The sequence below is a fragment of the Colletotrichum spaethianum genome, assembly GCF_022836535.1.
Source record: "Colletotrichum spaethianum MAFF 239500 DNA, contig24, whole genome shotgun sequence".
Classification (NCBI taxonomy): domain Eukaryota; kingdom Fungi; phylum Ascomycota; class Sordariomycetes; order Glomerellales; family Glomerellaceae; genus Colletotrichum; species Colletotrichum spaethianum.
Genome location: NW_026054794.1, coordinates 497,229 through 515,160, shown reverse-complemented (window position 1 = coordinate 515,160; position 17,932 = coordinate 497,229). Strand labels below are relative to the sequence as shown.

Sequence of the window (17,932 nt, the reverse complement as noted above, 5' to 3'; positions counted from 1 at the left end):
TCGTGGAAATAGACTATCCCAGCACCGACCAACATTGCCGTGCCGTTTCCGAAATGTCCGAACGGCGAGCTGAAGCGGCATTACCGCAGCACTACCGCACCAGGTTCAAAAGAAAACCTCCACAATGTGGGGATGGGAATACACGGCACTTGCGTCATGGAAGGGCAATAACAACGGATATAAACACTTGGGTCTTGGCGGCTTTTTCGGAAGGCAAGTGTACTTGTTCTTGTTTAGCTCATCCAGACTTTGCCAGAAAACTAAAGCCTAATCGAAATACCTTTATTCATTGGCTGAGATATTAGACATCTTTGAGCAACCTTGAAACTCTCCTCGGACCCGAATCCGACACGGCCGGCTATTCTCCAAAAAAAGTCCAATATCAGAATGTCGTCGAGTAGTAACAATTCGGCCCCGGTCTCGGCCGCGACGAAGCTGAGGCGGCGTCTCAACGAGACGGACGACCTGATCCTCCTGCCGGGCGTCTACGATGGCTTCAGCGCCAGAATCGCGCTCGAAGTCGGGTTTGATGGGCTCTACATGGTACGGTTCACTAATCTCCGCCTCACTTGCACTTCAACACGACTCTGGTTCACCCACTCACCTTCGCCGAACTAACACGCAACCAGACCGGCGCAGGAACCTCCGCCTCTAGACTCGGTCAACCCGACCTCGGCTTCGCGACCCTGGACGACATGCGCTCCCACGCCGAGATGCTCGCCAACCTCGACCCGTCTGTCCCCTTGGTCGCCGACGCCGACACGGGCTACGGCGGCCCCAACATGGTCGCCCGCACCGTGACGCAGTACGCTCGCAGTGGCGTCGCCGGCCTGCACATCGAGGACCAGATCCAGACGAAGCGCTGCGGCCACCTCACGGGCAAGCTGGTCGTTGACGTCGATACCTTTGTCTCGCGCATCCGCGCTGCGACGCTGGCCCGCCAGAAGATTGGCTCCGACATCGTCGTCATCGCGCGGACGGACGCCATCCAGACGCATGGTTTCGACGAAGCGATGGTCAGACTGAAAGCTGCCGTCGCCGCGGGCGCCGACGTCGCTTTCCTCGAGGGCGTGACGTCCGCTGAGGAGGCCAAGAAGGCGTGCGAGGCCCTGAAGCCGACACCAGTGTTGCTTAACATGGTTGAGCACGGTGCCACGCCGTCGTGGACGGCGGCCGAGGCCAAGGCGCTGGGATACCGGATGATGATCGTGCCGTTCGCGGCCATCGCGCCGGCATACGAGGCCATTCGCGACTCGCTGGTAAAGCTCAAGGAGACAGGTAAGGTCGGGACGAAATCCGACTTCTCGCCGAGGAAGCTGTTTAGTATCGTCGGCTTGCAGGAGGCTATGGACTTTGACGCTGCGGCGGGTGGGAGCTCGTATAGCAAGGTGTGAAGCTGCTGTGCCAGATCCAGTTCCGAGTTCCACGCGCGGTAGAAACAACGAGATGAAGGATAACAGAACGTTGTCCCAAATTCCTGCTTGTTTTAGGCTTTCGTGAGGTTGACAACATCCGTCCGGCGCAATGTTTATGTTAGGCTTTTGTGAGACAAACCACAATCGTCCGGAGCAAAAGAGAGTTGCACAAGGGCAAACTCAAAGTCTCGAAGCAAGGATAGGCCGCATACTTTGACGACATCGATATATCACCTCTCCAAGTCGCTAGTTGGATTTGCCAAAAGTACGCGCCTTTCCCATGCTGTTCCCCGGTTCTCGCTGCGGGAAGCATCCTTCTCGATGTCCCAAGATCAGACTTTGCTTTCCCGTTTTGTCACAGGTAACAAATCATTTGCTGACTTACGCCCAATCCCTTTTCGAACCATCCCTTGGGCCTGAGTCTCTTGAGTTGTCCGCAGCCGCCGTTTCAAGGCTCAAAAGTAGACCGGTGCCTGATAACACTGCCCAACTAAGTCGGGAAAGTCGGTGTTTTTGCCGAAGATGTCTTACGGTCTTAAGAGAGGTTAGTCACATATATCAGCTTGCTTTTCGTCTGACCGTCTAGCAGCCTGTCAGCGTTCGTCCTCAGTCACAACGAATACCCCTTTATACAACGGGCCAAGCCTCCACTCAACTCAAGTAACGGACAGCGCATCAAATAGTACTCAAGAAGCATTGTAGGAATAACAATCCCCGTCTGTCTCCTCCTGAAGCATTAACGTGAGATATGATGCAGCTTCAAGCTTAGCAGGCCTCTCCACTATAGACCACCAGCGGAAGTGGACAGCCTCGGAATGTACTGTGACTGGTGAGCAGCGACGCAACGATGCAGCACATTCCCCAACGCACTTCCCTCCAATCACGTCTGAATGGTAGAAAAGCCTTCATCTGAACCGGATCTATTGCCATAAAGTCTTTTCGTATTGGTACATGCAATTACACGCCCTTTACAAGGCACCGAGCTCCTTGAGCTTCGCAACGAGGCCGTCGACGTCCTCGACCTTGCCACCGCCCTGGCGCACGGGAGGCTCTGTAGGCAAGGGTCAGCAAACGCTTCTTCGCCAGTCCAGCTTTTGCCAATGCAACCCCCTGGCATGGAGGACGATGCGGAATCAATCATGCGCGACTCACCGGTAACCTTCAGCACCTTCAACCGCTTCTCGACTCCAATGCCGTAGTCGGCCAGCTTCTTCTTCTCGAGCGGCTTCTTCTTGGCCTTCATGATATTCGGCAGACTCGCGTACCGCGGCTCGTTGAGTCTCAGGTCCGTCGTGATGACCATCGGCAGCTTTCCCTTGACCGTCTCGACGCCGCCGTCAACTTCGCGCGTGACGCTGACGCTGTCCCCCTCGCCAAACTCGACGACGCTCGCCGACGTCGCCTGCGACCAGCCCAAAAGGCCGGCCAGCATCTGGCCCGTCTGGTTCGCGTCGTCGTCGATGCTCTGCTTGCCGAGGATGACGAGGTTGCTCTTGTGCTCCTCGGCGGCCTTGCGCAGCAGCTTCGCCACGCTCAGCGGCTCGAGGTCGTCGCCCTCCTTGGTCTCGACGTGGATCGCGCGGTCGGCGCCCATGGCCATGGCGGTCCGCAGCACATCGACAGCCTTGGGGGGGCCCGCCGAGATGACAGTGATATCCTCGACACCGCCGGGCGCGCGCTTCTTCTCGCGGATGCGGACCGACTCCTCGACCGAGAGCTCGTCAAAGGGGTTCATCGAGTGCTTGACGCCGGCCGTTTCGACGCCCGTCTGGGCCTTGTTGACGCGGGGCTTGACCTGTTGTTGGGTTTCGGCTTCCCGTCAGCTACGCCGATCACAAGCCAATGGTGCTCGGGGAGGGAGGGATGGGCGTAAAGCTCTGCGTCGCACTGGAACGACGTACAGCATAGTCAATGACCCGCTTCACGGGCACGAGGATTCTAAGGGCGGACATGGTGAGCTCGCTGCTGCTTCAATGGCCCGGTGTTGATGTGCGGAGGGGTTCCTTTGGGAATTCGGGAATTGGGAATTTGGAGGTCTTTCTCAAAGTCGGGTCCGTGTCGTCACTGGGGAAAATGGGACCTCCGTACGCTATAGCGATACCGGCTAACCTCGGGTCATCGCCCCACCTTAAACCCTTTTCGGTCATTCAAAGAGACGCCGACTTGCCTGCACATATTCCCGATGCTTGGGCGGCGCCAGCGTCCGACGGCATTTCGGCTTCCACACTACCAAAGCTACCTTGTTTGCAATGATGTTTAGCATGGTAGTCTCGCACGGAACCAACAGCCATGGACAATTACCCAACGGTCACCGTGCAACATAACAACATCTATGCCCAAACAAGTGAAAATGCAGCTCAAAATTGATATTCTACCACATGCAGGCCTGCCAAAGCACGACAAACACTCACTCAACCCGGCTCTGTTCTCTAATCACCAACAAACGCCCCTCACGCTCACCAGTCATCCCAGCCCTCGTTGTCTTTCTTCGCCGCAGGTGCCGCAGCACCGCCCGTCTTGCCGCCCTTGCCCATAGCAGCGGTTCCGATCGAGCTGCTGCTGTTCCCCTGCCTCTGGTCCGCAAGGCTACTGAAACTGTCCCAGAAGTCCTTCTTGCTCTCATCCAGCGGCGCCTGCCTCGACGCGCCACCGTGACCGGCGCTGCCGTTGTTGGGCCCGCCCTCGACAAACCGGTTGAAACCCTCCTGGGCGTTGCGAGCGCTCTGCTGAGCGACGCGCTGCGCTTGCTTCGCAAAGTCGGACTCGGCCAGCTGTTCAAGGAGGTCGCCTGATTAGCCCAGAGTTCCTCGTCCGGACCGGCGCGGGCGGAGATAGAATAGAAGGATCACCCACCTGTTTCGCTGTGGGCTGAATGTAGCCATCGTTGACCGTTTTGGCCGTCTTGGACACTGTGCTTGTGAACCAGCCAAAGCCCTTGGTCAGAGCGGCCACCGGGTCCTTTTGTAGATCGTCGACGGTCGGGATGCCGCCGTCCTTCTTCTCGGGCATAGGGCTGCTGCCGAAGCCCGCGTATTTGCCTCCCTGGCTGGGCGGCAAGTCATCAGGCCGAGAGGCATTCTCGGCACCGAGCTTGGAAAAATACTTGTCGTCAACCTTGACCTTACGGCCGGGGCTGGCTGAGCGGCTGTTCGTGCTGCCCAGCGGCGTACCCGTCCGGCTGACAGGCTTCGGTGCCGCTGCTGGCGTAGGCTTCTTCTCGCCCGGAACGTACTCCTTGCCCTCGACCTTGGCCGAGAGCCTGTCTTTCCATTCCTCGCCCACCTCGCCGCTGTATCGCTCCGCAATTGTCGCGTCGTCCCACGAAATGCCCCTCATCTTGGTGTCCTCGTGCTGCTCGAAAAAGTTTCGCCAGTTCTCGTTGCCGCCGAGGCGCATCCGCTCGATCTCGACCTGCTTGAATGCGTCCATCGAGATGCTGCGTACGAAGGAAATGTGCACACCGAGACCGCGGTGGACGCCGGCGCATGACAGGCAGATGAAGACGCCGAACTTGGGGGAAGCCCATTGCGGGGATGGGGCGTTGCAGTCGCAGCAGACGTTGTTCTTGGCCTCCTTTTGGATCGCGGCCAGCTGGAAGGCGAAGGGGGGTTAGCGGAGGGCCACGCGGTCGCAACGAGCCGTATGACGTTCAGAAAGAACTCACCTTGGCGCGCGTCTCGGGATCAACCTCCCACATGGCCTTGGAAGCCATTGTGGGAAGTGTTCAGTCGGGTAATGAGCGAAAGGTGTCTGGCGGTAGAGGGTAAATCGAGGTATGTTGGAGGTTGTCGCAGCGAGAAACTGTGGAGGGGCTTTCCTGATGCCGATAAGGGGGTTTGCTGGCTCCAGACCAGGGTGCGGGAGTCTGGGCGTCTGGGCCTGCACGCTTGCCCTGCTCTGGATCTAGTGTATTTGATTTTCTTGGGCCGACGTGGACACGCTGGCTACTAGATCGCTTTCAGACTGTCGTGCCTAGATTTGTACAGTCCTGTGAAGGATTCCTCAGATGGAGGAAATGCATTCAACAATTGGAACATCAAGACAAGAGTTACAGCAATAGATCCGCCAGGTATGGCTCAGATACAGGGGACAGCAGCATTTCATGGGGTTATGTTGGAGACTTGGGCATGACACACGAGGTCTAGACTACGTTTTGGTACACTTGGCTTTTGGGGCTATCGTGCCATCGACCAATGGCCTTTCTCCAACCGTAGATATGCACCACTGAAACCGACCACACTCCCACTGAATAACAAGGTGGGCAAGCATGCCAGCCATACCCAAGGAACTCGATACCTTTTTTGTTTGCATGGTCATTATGCGCAAAGTGGCAGTCTAACGTTCAGACGGTTGCTGCGAACCGGAACCACATCACAAAACCTTAATCACGATTTGCGACCGAGACAGTCAGAACAAGTTCTTCCTTTTTTTTTTTTCTTGGTGTTGCACCGCCTTTCATTCTTAACTGCAAAAAGCTACCCGATTTTATTCGTTTTTGCGCCAAACTTTTCCTCTTCCTTCCAGACCGCCTCCAGCTAAAGCTATTGTACAACCCAGCATCGGGTGACGGAGAAAATGGAGGTTAGGTAACAAATACAGAGGTGGCCGGTAAGATCATGTGTATTAGTTTAGGGATGATGGCAGCCCTGAACACCTTGTTTGCCCAATCTACCGAGAACGAGTCTGGTCAGAAGGCAGACGTAGATGTAATTGGCCACCTGTCTTGGGGGCACTTCCAAAAAAAAATTGAAATCGTCGTAACGGGTACCGCATCATGAAGCTCGTAAAGGCAGTATCTCCGAATGTTGGCTCAGAGACACATTGCCGGGGCTGTAGGTTGGTCGCCTACATTTAGGCGGTGGTGGCAGGGGCAGCAGGGGTGGCATCCGCAGTAGCAGCGGGAGCAGCCGCATCCTCCGTGGCACCGGTGCCGTTGGCCTTGGTCTCCTCCTGAGTCTCCTCCTTGGGGGCGTTGGCCTCCTCGTCGGTCTTGTCAGGGCTGTCGATGGCGACCTTGACAGCGATCTCACGGCCCTCAATCTCCTTGCCGTTCATCTCGGAAACGGCCTTTTGCTGGAGCTCCTCGGAAGCGAGGGTAACGAAGCCGAAGCCACGGCCCTTGCGGGGCTCACCGCGGGCCTGGAGCTTCTTGATCATGAAGCGGGGGATGGGGCGCAGAGCGATCTTGGCGGAAGAAGGCTCGTAGGCGGCGAAAAGCTCCTTGAGCTGTTGGGATGTGTCAGCGTGTGGTCACGTACAACGCACGAAGCGAGTAACTAACCTTCTCCTCGGTCAGGTCGTACGGCAGGTTGGCGACCATGACCTTGGTCTTGGAGGCAATGCCATCAGCAGGGGGGCCACGCTCGCGGCGCTCGCGGGGAGCACGAGCCTGGCCAGGCTTCTCGGCATCGCTCTTGGCGTCCTTGTTGGTGGCGTCGGTCAGAGGAAGAACCTCAGAGGTGGCCGGGGCACCAGCAGGAACCTCAGCAGCACCCTCAACAGCGGCGCCGTCCTCCTGCAGAATGTCAGTAGTTATCCAGCGATTTGAATGGGGAATTGACTCACGCGGCCACCGCGAGCACCACGTCCACCGCGGCCACGGCCACGTCCACGGCCACGGCCAGAGGCGCGGCGGCGGTTACCTTCGCCAGCACCCTCACCGTTGGCACCCTCGGTCTTCTCGCCAGCGGGCTCAGGCTTGCGGGCAAGCTGAACCGAGACCTTACGCTCGAGAATCTCCTTGCCGGAAAGCTCAGAGATGGCGCGCTCGGCCTCAGAAGGAGTGGAGAGGTCGACGAAGGCGTAGCCAACCGGGCGGTCGGTGCGAGGGTTCTTGGGAATGGAGACGGATTCGCTGTGGAAAAGGCGGGTCAGTATGAGCTGGCATGCGTGACGCAGGCGGGTGGGAATTTGCGGGGCTGGTGAAGGGAGGAGAGGCCACGCTGCAACATCGTGACAATAGAATGAGGCGGTCTAGGCAGCGAGTGCAGCGGACAACAACATGCTGAACTCGACGCCGACGCGATACATTTGAGACGAAGCGATCGAGCAGGCAATGGTATGATGCCACAGACTGTGCTCGATAGCCCATTGTGGGGAAAAGCTCTCTGGGAAAGGTGCAGCATAGCCCCAGATCAAGCTTCCGGTAGAAGGTGCAGGGGGGGTGCCAAACAACGGTGGATAGAGATGACGATGAGAGTCGCGCAAACTTACACAAGGTAACCCTTGAAGAACTCCTTCAACTCCCCCTCCGTTGTCGCGTAGGCCAGGTTGCCGATGTAGAGACGACGGCCCTCAGCAGCGCTTGCGAGGACGGCATCGTTGTTGGCGGCAGGCTTGTCGGCGGCCTTGTCGGAGATAGTGGCATTGCTCAGAGCATTGGTAACGTCATTGACGGCTTCGGAAACCTTCTCGACGACAGCAGACATTTTGGCGGTATTGGTCTGGTGGATGGAGATGGAGGCTTGGGTGGTTTTGGCTGCGTTCCGGTGGAAATGCGTGATAACAGATGACGTGCGAACTTGGACCCGGTGACAGGAACGAAGATTCGGATTGAAGTAGAATGGAAGTTCGGTGAAGTTGAACTCTGAAACAATGAGGGGGAATTTTCTCAGGGTAGCTTGGTGCCCTAGAAAGCTTGAAAAAAATTGACAGACGACGTTGCGTTGCGCGGTGACACAGGATCTTGAAGTTGTGATGTGGAGGGAAAGGAGAGAGGAAAGGGATGGCTCGAGCCGCGCGACCTCAAATACAAATATTTTTTTTCTCTTGGTGAGCAAGGGGGACCAACGGACGAGGGTAAGCGAGGCGCAAACCCACCGAACAGCAGGCGCGGCCCACGTTCTGGGGACCTTGGGATGGCAAGAGCGGGCTGCTGGCTGCTGTGGCGGTGCGAAAGGACGAGGGTGCGGGTGGGTACTTGCCTATTGTGTCTGCAGCAACCGTACAGGGGTTTGGGGGTTTGAGTGGAAAGGAGGAGAAGGGGGAAGGCACGAATGGAAATGATGGCCAGCCAGCGTAGGCAGCTTTCCACGTCCGCTCGCCGGATGACGAAATGGCCCTGTTGTTCTGTCGTGATTACCATATATTAATCAACACAATGACGGCATGTAGACAAGATGTGTCTGGCTCTGATTGCAATGGTCTCAGTTTTCTTCGTGATTTCGTTCACACCTAATATGGTACGTTCTGTACCGTTGCAAAACATCCTCTGCATCCGATGGTTGATGTATGTTGCCTCCTGCCACACATCTATTGATGAACCCCCTGAGGTTGGGGGTGGCAGACAAGGCCACTTTGGGATGAAAGGCGGTCACGTAGTGACCCAGTGGGAGAAGGTGCCGCGCTGCGTATCCCCGGGAGGCAAGGGCGATAGAATGCCATCCAGAACGGACCCGCCCGATAGTGTTGGACATGGCAGGTACATGAAAGGCAAGCCACAAGCACGGACATTTGGTGATGGGACACACGATACCCCTGCAAGTGAAGAGAACACAGTACTTCGTCCAGCAGTGGCAGGGGGGAGGCTTCTTCATTGCTTCTTCTCCCATGCCTTTTTCGAACATTACATTTGGCCTTGTCAGCCACATCATCAACAACAACAGCAGCAGCACGCGGTTGTTACTCTCTAAAATAACTTCCTGTGCGCTGCTCAATCGTCAACAAGACATGCAACTCGTACGGGAAGAGACCTGTGTGATCTGCCTAGGCGGCGGCAACGGCATCAGCCTATCAGTGGAATGATATGACTCTTCCCCCGCAAATTGGTCGCGATGGGATCCCAGGCAAGCCAGGCCTGATGCGGTGTCCACCCGTTGATGTGCGTGTTCGTGGAGCCACCGCCAACCGGGAATGCGACAGAGATCTCGGCAGCTACGGTCTGTCCACCTCACCTGAGGCGTGCAGAACTTTGCGGTCGCTGCGTCTATTTGAAGGCCCGGGGCTCTTTACTCGGCATTTAGCATTTCCAGCGCGAACAAACCTCTTCCGATCTCTCATATCTCAACTACGGTTGATAAAATGCATCAATCATCGAAAGCTTCCCTTCTAAGACCCCGCCATGGTCGGATGTGCTAGACCATGCTGTGATGTCGTCCTCTTCTATTGTGTCCGGCGCTTGTGAATTTGACATACGTTACACCCAGTAGTTAGTTATTCTTGCACAGAAGCCGCGGGCCCGACCTGGCTTGACCCTTTTTGACTTCTCAGTGGACGCCGGCCTCGTCTATGGCGAAGCAACCTCAATCCGGAAGCTGGTTCTCGATTTCCCATCGGCCAATTTTTTCCAATGAACCGTTTCTCAATTTCTCTATCCAGGGATATGGTCCGGATCGCTCAAACCGTTCGCGAAATGAGCCAAACACAATACCTCGTGTCTGCCCTTTCTACAGTACGCATCCCCCCCCCCCCCCCCCCCCCCCCGTTCAACATCAGGACCGCTTGTTGTTACTCTCCCGCCGATGGTCACGAGAGACATGCGCCGGAGATTTAAATCCAAGGGTCCACCGGGCAGACGTCCACCGATTGAGTTAGGTCTCACCCTACTTACAATAGGTGCCAACGCAGTCTGGCTCCCCGGGTTGCCCGCTTCCTGCAGTAGCTTGCTGGTCAAGCCGTCTGATTTGCTGCAACAAGACCAGACAAGGCAAAACACCTGGCTGTGTGACAACACATCAGCCATCCTCATCCAGCCACAGCCATGAGAGGAGGGTACAAAAGCAAACTCGATGGCTGGACAGGCCGGCCGTCGGGATGGCACGGGCGGATGCCCATTTGGGCCGAGTACGGGTAAATCGACATAGGCGAATTGGTATTTCGACATATCTAACCCCTTTCGGCAAGAAAATCCACTGCCACAGCCACACAGTGAGACTGCCACCAAATTCGAATGTACCTCCATTTTGAGGTACAAGGCAGGGGGTCGCGTTGTTATGAAATGCATAGTTAGCAGTCCGCCATTCGTGTCAAAACGCAGGTTTTCAGGGCAAAGTTGCATTTTTGGGGATATCGTTGAATGTAGGGCAAAACGCGATTAATTAAAGCCTATGGCTGCGATTGAGGCCACATCTGTTGCTGCCATGATTGCCACTGCTGCTGATAGGGTATACGCTGAGGAGTCTGGGGTTGGCTGGCAGTGTGTAGAGGAGGCAGTTGATAGGGAAACTGTTGTTGGCTGGCGAATGGCTGGGGGGTCAGTTGGTTCGTAAACTGCTGCGGCTGCCGGGCCCCGAAGTCTGCCAGCGCCCGCCGCCGCTGCTCAAGGCTAGCTTCTTCGGCTGCAATCTGCTGCCCCTCTTGAAAAGCCACCTTATTGTAGAGCTGACTAACTTGGGCCTGAAGGGTAGTAAGTTGTTGTTGTATCTGTTGCTGTTGCTGTTGTTGTTGCTGTAGTTGCTGTTGCTGTTGTGACCGCGATATCCGACTACTTCTGGCTGACGTGGCCTGACTGGCTATAGTAGAGGACCTTGCCCTACTTGACTGTGACGAGGCAGGTGTATCTAACCTTTCTTATGCAGAGGGCTCTTGTTGAGTATCATGGAGGTTAACGATTGGCTTGGCTTTTTTGTTGGGTAATTGTATAGGCTGTGGGAAGTTGTGACGGCGGCGGACCACATCGGGATCAAGTTCAAGGGTCCGATTCCTGAGGGCGACAAGCTCAGGCTGGAGATATCAGCAAAAAGCAGTCCAGGTTTTAGAACAGTACTCACGTTAGTCTTATCTAGCCACCAGTGGCAGTTGACGTCGTTTCGCGTAAGCACCTTATTGTTATTGTAACTCTGGAGGCGGCGGAGTATCTTGTGGCGGTAAGGTAGGCCCTACTGCTTTGTAAAGCTGCTTGTACATAAAGGTAGACTTTTGTGTTGCTTAAAGGCCTTGTAGGCAGGTATATACTGCTCGTATAGTAAGTTAAGTGCCTGAAAAGATATTTTATAAGTAAGGTCCCTTAGTAAGGGATATTGTTGTGTTTTTTTGCGGCAACGGCGGTGCTTATATTTAAATTGGGTATTGTATTTTTTTTGCTTCTTGTTAACTATCTCTAATATCTTTTTGTGGAGGGTATATAGGTCAGATAAGCGATGGAGAAGGTATGACTTTAGCTTGTGGTGGCTGCTCTCGGTGAGCGAAGTTGCTTTGATATTATAGTTGCGGAGTTGTTTGATCTTGAAGGCAGCGAATTGCGGGTAAACAGGCATATAGGTAGTTCGGAGATACTAAAGAATTGCTGGATAGGTCAGCAAAAGTTGCGAAAAGGTGAACTGACTTACTGGGTTGGTCCGCGAATTGATGTTGCAGAGAATCCCACGCCTTTCAAAACGCGGCTTCTGTTGGCGCGTAAATAACTGCCTTCCACGCGGCAAGAAGCCCATTGGTATCGTGGGTGTAGGTTACCTCATCAGAGGCAGCAGGCGCGTTGTTGGTGTTGTTATTTTCAGATTTGGTATGTTGGAAAACTTGGGTTGCGATTTTTTTGCTGTGGACCTCGGCTAAATCTTCTGGCAAACTGTTCTTATCTTCAGCATTGTTCAGATCGTTAGCATCTTGAGCAGCAGCTAACCCCCCCTTAAGTGGACCATTCTACTTCTTGTTGATGTGCAATACTGCGTTTTTTAGTATATGCTAAACACAAAGTTGCTGTGCTGCTGTTGGCAGGATTGATTGAGCTGCGTTTTTTAAGGCCTTGTCGAAGTCGGTGATGATAATGGTAGGATGGGGTATTTTCTCCTTTGCTAATAGTGCTTGTAGCTGAAGCAATACCCATTCGAAGGTATCCTCATCTTTGCTAGATACGAGGTAAAAGTAGGCGTTAAAGGTGGTATGTATAGCAGTAGTGCCAACAACTTGGAAAAGGGGCATTTGAAAGCGGTTAACCTTGGTAGAAAAAAAGGTCAGTAGTAATAATGGCAACAGTAATAACAGTAACGGCAATAACTAACCTTATAGGTATTATTTATCATCAATAACCCAGGATATTGCCGCTATAACTCAAGGCAAGAGTTATACGTCCAAAAAACACTGTTTATTTTGCTGCTTTTGCTATGGCGAATAGTAAAAAAGGGGATATTTTCGCTTGACTTCAGTACGTCAAGGAAGAGTTGGGTTGAGGTTAGCGGGCCGTATTTCTCGTTGCGAAGCTTCCTTTGGAGATTTCTAACGTCTTGGGCAGTAACCATTATCTTATCCTGCTTGCGGAGCTGACTTGCGATATCCCGTGACTTCATACGCGCTTTCGAGAGCTGCTCGACGCGCTTAATTGCTGATGGCTTTTTTGCCTTGATATCTCTAGATGCTGCCTCGAACGCATCCTCTGCCTGGCTCAGATTTCGAAAGGCGGAAACAGCCATCAGATTACTCGACTGAACAGGATCGTGGTTATGGGTATCATGGCCAGGAAGGACCTCCCAGATCCATTCTTCAGTCTCAGGCAGGAATCGAATCTTGCCAGCGAAAGGGCAGCCACAGAGCTTGCTGCTTGTTTTCCTCGTCTGCGCCCTTGTTGTGTACTTTCCTGCGCGATCGCATACAATATCAACACGTTGCCTGCTTTGGTGTGATTGCCTTTTAATAAGGGCAATACCCTCATCGCGATACCGCTGGCGCACGCGAAGGTAACACTCGTCAAACGTTGTGGCTTTGATCGTTGACATCGTTGGATTAGGGGTTGATGAGCGATTTGCGAATCTAAGGGCCAAAAACAAGGGTATCTGCATCAGCAAGCAATGCGTCAGTGTTTTCCTTTAGCATAGGCTAGTCAGCTTACTGGCCAACACTGCTAGGCGCGCTGGCGTGGGTGCTGACCCCAACAACCGAAATTAATTTGGCTGGGCCGCCAGCGAAAAATATTGTACCTTTGCGAAAGGGTACTTCGAGTAGCAGGGCCCAAGGTGGCTGCGTGGCGAAGCTGCCGAAAAGGGTTAGATATGTCGAAATACCAATTCGCCTATGTCGATTTACCCGTACTCATTTGGGCCCCGTCCTCCGTCCCCGGTACACGCCGTCCTTCCGTATCAAAGATATGGGACCGCGGAAAGCTGCTTTGGCGTCCGAAATTGGATCAGAATTGATACAATTTCCCATGGCCCACTGGATTTCGCGGAGCGCATGAAGCCTTTGGGGAGGGCCCCTAGCGAGCCACGCTAAAGCTCCCAGGGTCTCAACGGCGCCATACAGGGGGCAGCACCGCAAAAAGAAGGGACGAGAGTAGGAGTCCCCCCTTCTCCCAACTCCTATCGTTCATCCTGTTGTCTGTTGTCCAAAATTCTTTGTCAAGGCTCACGCTTTATCTATGCGGTCAACAACGCCAATCAGCAAAAAGGGGGATTACATATCGCAATTACTGATCCATGGGCAATCTCCCCATTCTGTGGCCGCCGTGCAAAATCCACTCTTGAGCAATAGCGCAGATGCTGTTCGGCCATCGTAGCTGTGAAAGCCACTTCACCTGCCTACCACTTTGGACCTCGCGTGTCCACGAGTCTCATAAGAAGGGGAATGCAGCTATGTCGGCGCTCTAAGGGTGAGGCGACGACCTGAGTCGCGAAGCTCTCCGCCAACTTCGCCTTACCTGTCCCTGCGCGCTAAGGGAGCCTCAATCTTCTCCACAGTAGCTTCTTCAGAACGGGGCGCTGTCACTCGCCTTGCGTTGAGGTGACACCAGCGCCGGCCTCCCGTATCCGTAGTGGTTGCAGCCCAGCTCGCCCAGCCATCGACTATGTAACTCATATGCATGACCCAGCACGCCGCGTCTTCTGGTGGCTCCATCTCCCCATTGCCGCCCTAATCCAAACATGATTAGGTACTGACTGAGTCCCGGCGGCTTGGCCTGCGTATCTTCGATACGATTCTACTCGGGGACTGTGGCGCACATTGACCTCCGGATCTCGGGAGTGATCCATGCCTGTGGCTGGACGTCACACAGACAATTCGTACCGCCATTCTGCATGCCCCAAGCAACAGGCATTCTATGACGCCTCGAGATTCACTTCTTAGTTTATATCGTTTGATTTAATGTATGTTTTTGCTCGTGTTATCTTTTTTTAGCCCAACTCGATGTTTAGGTCGCACATCAGACTATGTGACAACACGTGACTCTCTGGAGGGCATTTGCATCTCCGCCGAATGGCTCCCCGCGGCTCCGATGCCGCTTGGGAGGCAAAGAAAATTCCATCTCCGAGAAGCTGCACCACTGCGCTAACAGACCCCGGGACCGCAATTCATGAGAGTCACCACTCTACAGGCGACACTCGACCTCTACCGGCATTGCATCAGCACTAAAACACACCATCTTGCCGCCTTGATTTTTGAAGACTTGACAGTGAAGAAGGATACCCCGCTTATGAACGAAAGTTCAACTTGAAGAGACTGGACAGGAAGATGGCAACCGCAGAGATCGGCCCCGAGCCGGCGCGGGTGGCCGATTTGCCCGGCCGGTCCATGCTGATCCTCTACGGCTCGGAGACCGGTAACAGCCAGGACATTGCCGAGGAGATCGGCCGCAACGCCCAGCGACTGCACTTCAAAACCAGGGTCGACGAGATGAACGGCGCTCAACTGGTGAGCTACCTTGACCCCGATTCCCTCGGCACCTTGACTTTGGCGGATTGGCATGGAGAGTTTGCGTGCTTGTGGCTCTTGCGACCGCACAACCAACCTAGCGTTTAAAGGCCGAACAAAATATTGACTTGCTCGCCCCCCTAGAGCACACTTCTGCAATATACTCTTGTCGTCTTCGTCATATCGACGACTGGCCAGGGTGACATGCCCCGCAACTCCGGCACCTTCTGGAAGAGCCTCTTGAGGAAGAAGCTGCCCCCGGGATGTCTCGGTGCTGTCAGGTTCACAACGTTTGGGCTTGGCGACAGCATGTATATCAAGTATGTTGACCCTCACCGGTGCCTGTTTTCTCCGTGTTCGAAGAATACGGTAGTCCTACGTTCTCTCCATGGTCTGACATTGGCAACAGGTTTAACTGGGCTGCAAGGAAGCTCCATAAGCGGCTGGAGCAGCTAGGTGCCGTGGAGTTTTATCCTCGGGGGAAGCCGACGAGCAGGACTCGGATGGGTGAGTTTTTACTGTTTTATTGCTGTCAGGTTGTTTGTCTTTGTTCAGTCTGCCAAGTGGCAATGGTACTGATTGCAATTGCGTGTGACCCTTCGCCTGGCCCCTGGACTTATACTGGTTCGTCGCCATATCTTTGCTGTATGTGTTGGATCGAACCATCGGTTCCTGTAGACGTGCTTCGCATCTCCCCCGCGTCTTTGTGCTTGGCACGCCCGCGGGGCGCTTTTGCTACCCAGATGGTATCCCTGATCAACGATCTGGTGTTTGTTCGGATTGCATCCCCAGTCAAGCATCAATGGCCAACATCCAAGCTATCACTACAATCCGTTACCAGGACTGCTGGAATCGTCTCGTCCCGCTCATGCTTCTGTCCCCGTGCGGACGGATATCCCCCTTGGAGCATTATAGTCGGAACTACCTGGCATCATTGAAGCCCTAGCATATTGCTCCTAGAAAATGAGCTGAGCTATCAGAAGTTGAAATGAAACGAGCTTGTAGTCTACACGTCTCGCGCCCAAGTGGAAAGAAACGCTCTTCTCTTCATGCTTCTTCGTCGCTCTCGAGTTCTTACCCTTTTAACTCGGTTCTTCTTGCAAGCAAACTACCTGGATTGGCTGCCGCTGTTACTCTGCTTCGTCAACACGGGTTCTACCATGGCATTGGCCGCATTAAGACCTTTCCGCGAACGCTACTAACATACCTCCAGCGTAGACGAAAGATATATGCCATGGGCGGCAGACTTGCGCAAGAAACTGCTGGATCTGTACCCCCTGCCCGAGGGACTCGCCCCTATCCCAGACGACGCCTTACTACCACCCAGATACACCGTTACACTTGCATCAAGCCTGGACACACCGCAGAGCCAGAACCAAGATCAGAGTATCGGAGGTTATACGAACGGTCATGCCGTAGGACCTGCAGCCCAAGAAGCTCAACCCAAAGATACCCAAACGACGACCGCAGTCGAGGATTTGATCCAGAAAACAACCTCGATTACAATCACCGAAGACCCTCCACGAACAAACGGGGCCAAAATCCCGTCCCAACAACCACCTGGAGCCGGGCAGCCGTCGGAGACCCTCCTCCCCATCCCGGGGGCCAAGACGCCTCTCTCGAGCTCAACGAGCGGGTAACCCCTGAAACCCACTTCCAGGACGTCCGCCTCGTCCGTCTCGCCATCGACCCGGTCCCCAACGGACCGCCCACGATACACCCCTTTGACAGCCTGACGATTTACCCTAAGAACTTCCCGCAAGACGTCCAGAAGCTCATAGACCTCATGGACTGGTCCGCAATCGCAGACCTACCGCTTTCCTTCACGCCTGCCTCCTCTTCCCCCCCCTCTTCAGGACAGCCGTCTCTCCCTCGCGGCCTCCACATCGACCCCTGCCGCCCGACGACGCTCCGTGACCTGCTCACCCATAACCTCGACATCACCTGCACCCCGCGCCGCAGCTTCCTTAAGGACATGTCCTACTTCTCCTCGGACGAGTACCACCGCCAGCGCCTCCTCGAGTTCACCATGCGCGAGTACACGGACGAGTTCTTCGACTACACCACGCGGCCCCGCCGCACCATCCTCGAGGTCCTCGACGAGTTCACCTCGGTCCGGATCCCGCTCGCCCACGTCCTCGACATGTTCCCCGTCATGCGCGGCCGCGACTTCAGCATCGCCAGCGTGGCCCGCAGGCCCTCGGGCTCGCCTACGTCTCCTGACCCGTCTTCGCCGGCACCGGCACCGGCACCAGCAGCGACGAAAACAAGCGTGACCCTCCTCATAGCCCTCGTCAAGTACAAGACGATCCTCCGCAAGATCCGCCAGGGCCTCTGCTCGCGCTACCTCGAATCCCTCACCCGCCCCGGCACGCCCCTCCGCGTCACCCTGAACCGCAGCTCCGCCTCCCTCCACGGGCCGACCCACGCCCGCCGGCCCCTGTGCGCCGTCGCCACCGGCACCGGCGTCGCGCCCCTCCGCCTCTTCGTCGAGGAGCGCCTCTCCCACGCCTCGTCGGGGGCCGCCCCCGTCGGCGACACGGCCGTGTTCTTCGGGAACCGCAGCCGGGACGCGGATTTTCACTTCCGCGACGTGTGGGAGGATCTCAAGACGCGGTACGCCGCCGCCGACTCCGCGAAGACGCAGGATCCGGCCGCAACGGGCGGTCGCTTCGACGTCCACACGGCCTTCTCCCGCGACCCCTCCGCCCCGCGGCAGTACGTGCAGGACGTGATCCGGCAGCACCCGTCGACGATCCGCGCCATGGCCGCCTCGGACGCCATCTTTGTCGTCTGCGGCGGCAGCCTGAAGATGTCGCGCGCCGTCAAGGAGGCCGTCAAGGACTGCCTGCGGGGGGACGCCAAAGCCTACCCCGACGACGCGGCGGTGGAGGCTGCGTTTGCGAGGTTGACGTGGTGGGAGGAGATTTGGTGAGCCGGGGGGGGGGGGGGGGGGGGGGGGGGGG

At 55.5% G+C, this 17,932-nt stretch overlaps 5 protein-coding genes across 5 annotated transcripts; 2 read left to right on the top strand and 3 right to left on the bottom strand.

The window, feature by feature from the left end:
- Positions 1–387: 387 nt before the first annotated feature.
- Positions 388–1,394, top strand: ColSpa_08793 (carboxyvinyl-carboxyphosphonate phosphorylmutase; the record flags this gene model as incomplete). Its single annotated transcript, XM_049275005.1, has 2 exons — positions 388–543; positions 630–1,394. 2 exons carry the CDS (start codon positions 388–390, stop codon positions 1,392–1,394), a joined length of 921 nt encoding a protein of 306 aa, XP_049130962.1.
- A 989-nt stretch (positions 1,395–2,383) lies between these two features.
- On the bottom strand, positions 2,384–3,367 carry ColSpa_08792 (electron transfer flavoprotein subunit beta; the record flags this gene model as incomplete). Its single annotated transcript, XM_049275004.1, has 3 exons — positions 2,384–2,466; positions 2,568–3,210; positions 3,317–3,367. 3 exons carry the CDS (start codon positions 3,365–3,367, stop codon positions 2,384–2,386), a joined length of 777 nt encoding a protein of 258 aa, XP_049130961.1.
- A 504-nt stretch (positions 3,368–3,871) lies between these two features.
- Positions 3,872–5,127, bottom strand: ColSpa_08791 (ADP-ribosylation factor GTPase-activating protein GCS1; the record flags this gene model as incomplete). Its single annotated transcript, XM_049275003.1, has 3 exons — positions 3,872–4,186; positions 4,269–5,006; positions 5,080–5,127. The coding sequence occupies 3 exons, from the start codon at positions 5,125–5,127 to the stop codon at positions 3,872–3,874; spliced, it is 1,101 nt and encodes a 366-aa protein (XP_049130960.1).
- Positions 5,128–6,266: 1,139 nt separating this feature from the next.
- Positions 6,267–7,843, bottom strand: ColSpa_08790 (siroheme biosynthesis protein met8; the record flags this gene model as incomplete). The annotated part of the gene is made up of 4 exons (XM_049275002.1): positions 6,267–6,641; positions 6,697–6,930; positions 6,981–7,269; positions 7,629–7,843. 4 exons carry the CDS (start codon positions 7,841–7,843, stop codon positions 6,267–6,269), a joined length of 1,113 nt encoding a protein of 370 aa, XP_049130959.1.
- Positions 7,844–14,786: 6,943 nt separating this feature from the next.
- ColSpa_08789 (NADPH-dependent diflavin oxidoreductase 1) lies at positions 14,787–17,901 on the top strand (the record flags this gene model as incomplete). The annotated part of the gene is made up of 5 exons (XM_049275001.1): positions 14,787–15,068; positions 15,111–15,286; positions 15,376–15,473; positions 16,185–16,512; positions 16,533–17,901. The coding sequence occupies 5 exons, from the start codon at positions 14,787–14,789 to the stop codon at positions 17,899–17,901; spliced, it is 2,253 nt and encodes a 750-aa protein (XP_049130958.1).
- Between the last annotated feature and the right edge of the window lie 31 nt (positions 17,902–17,932).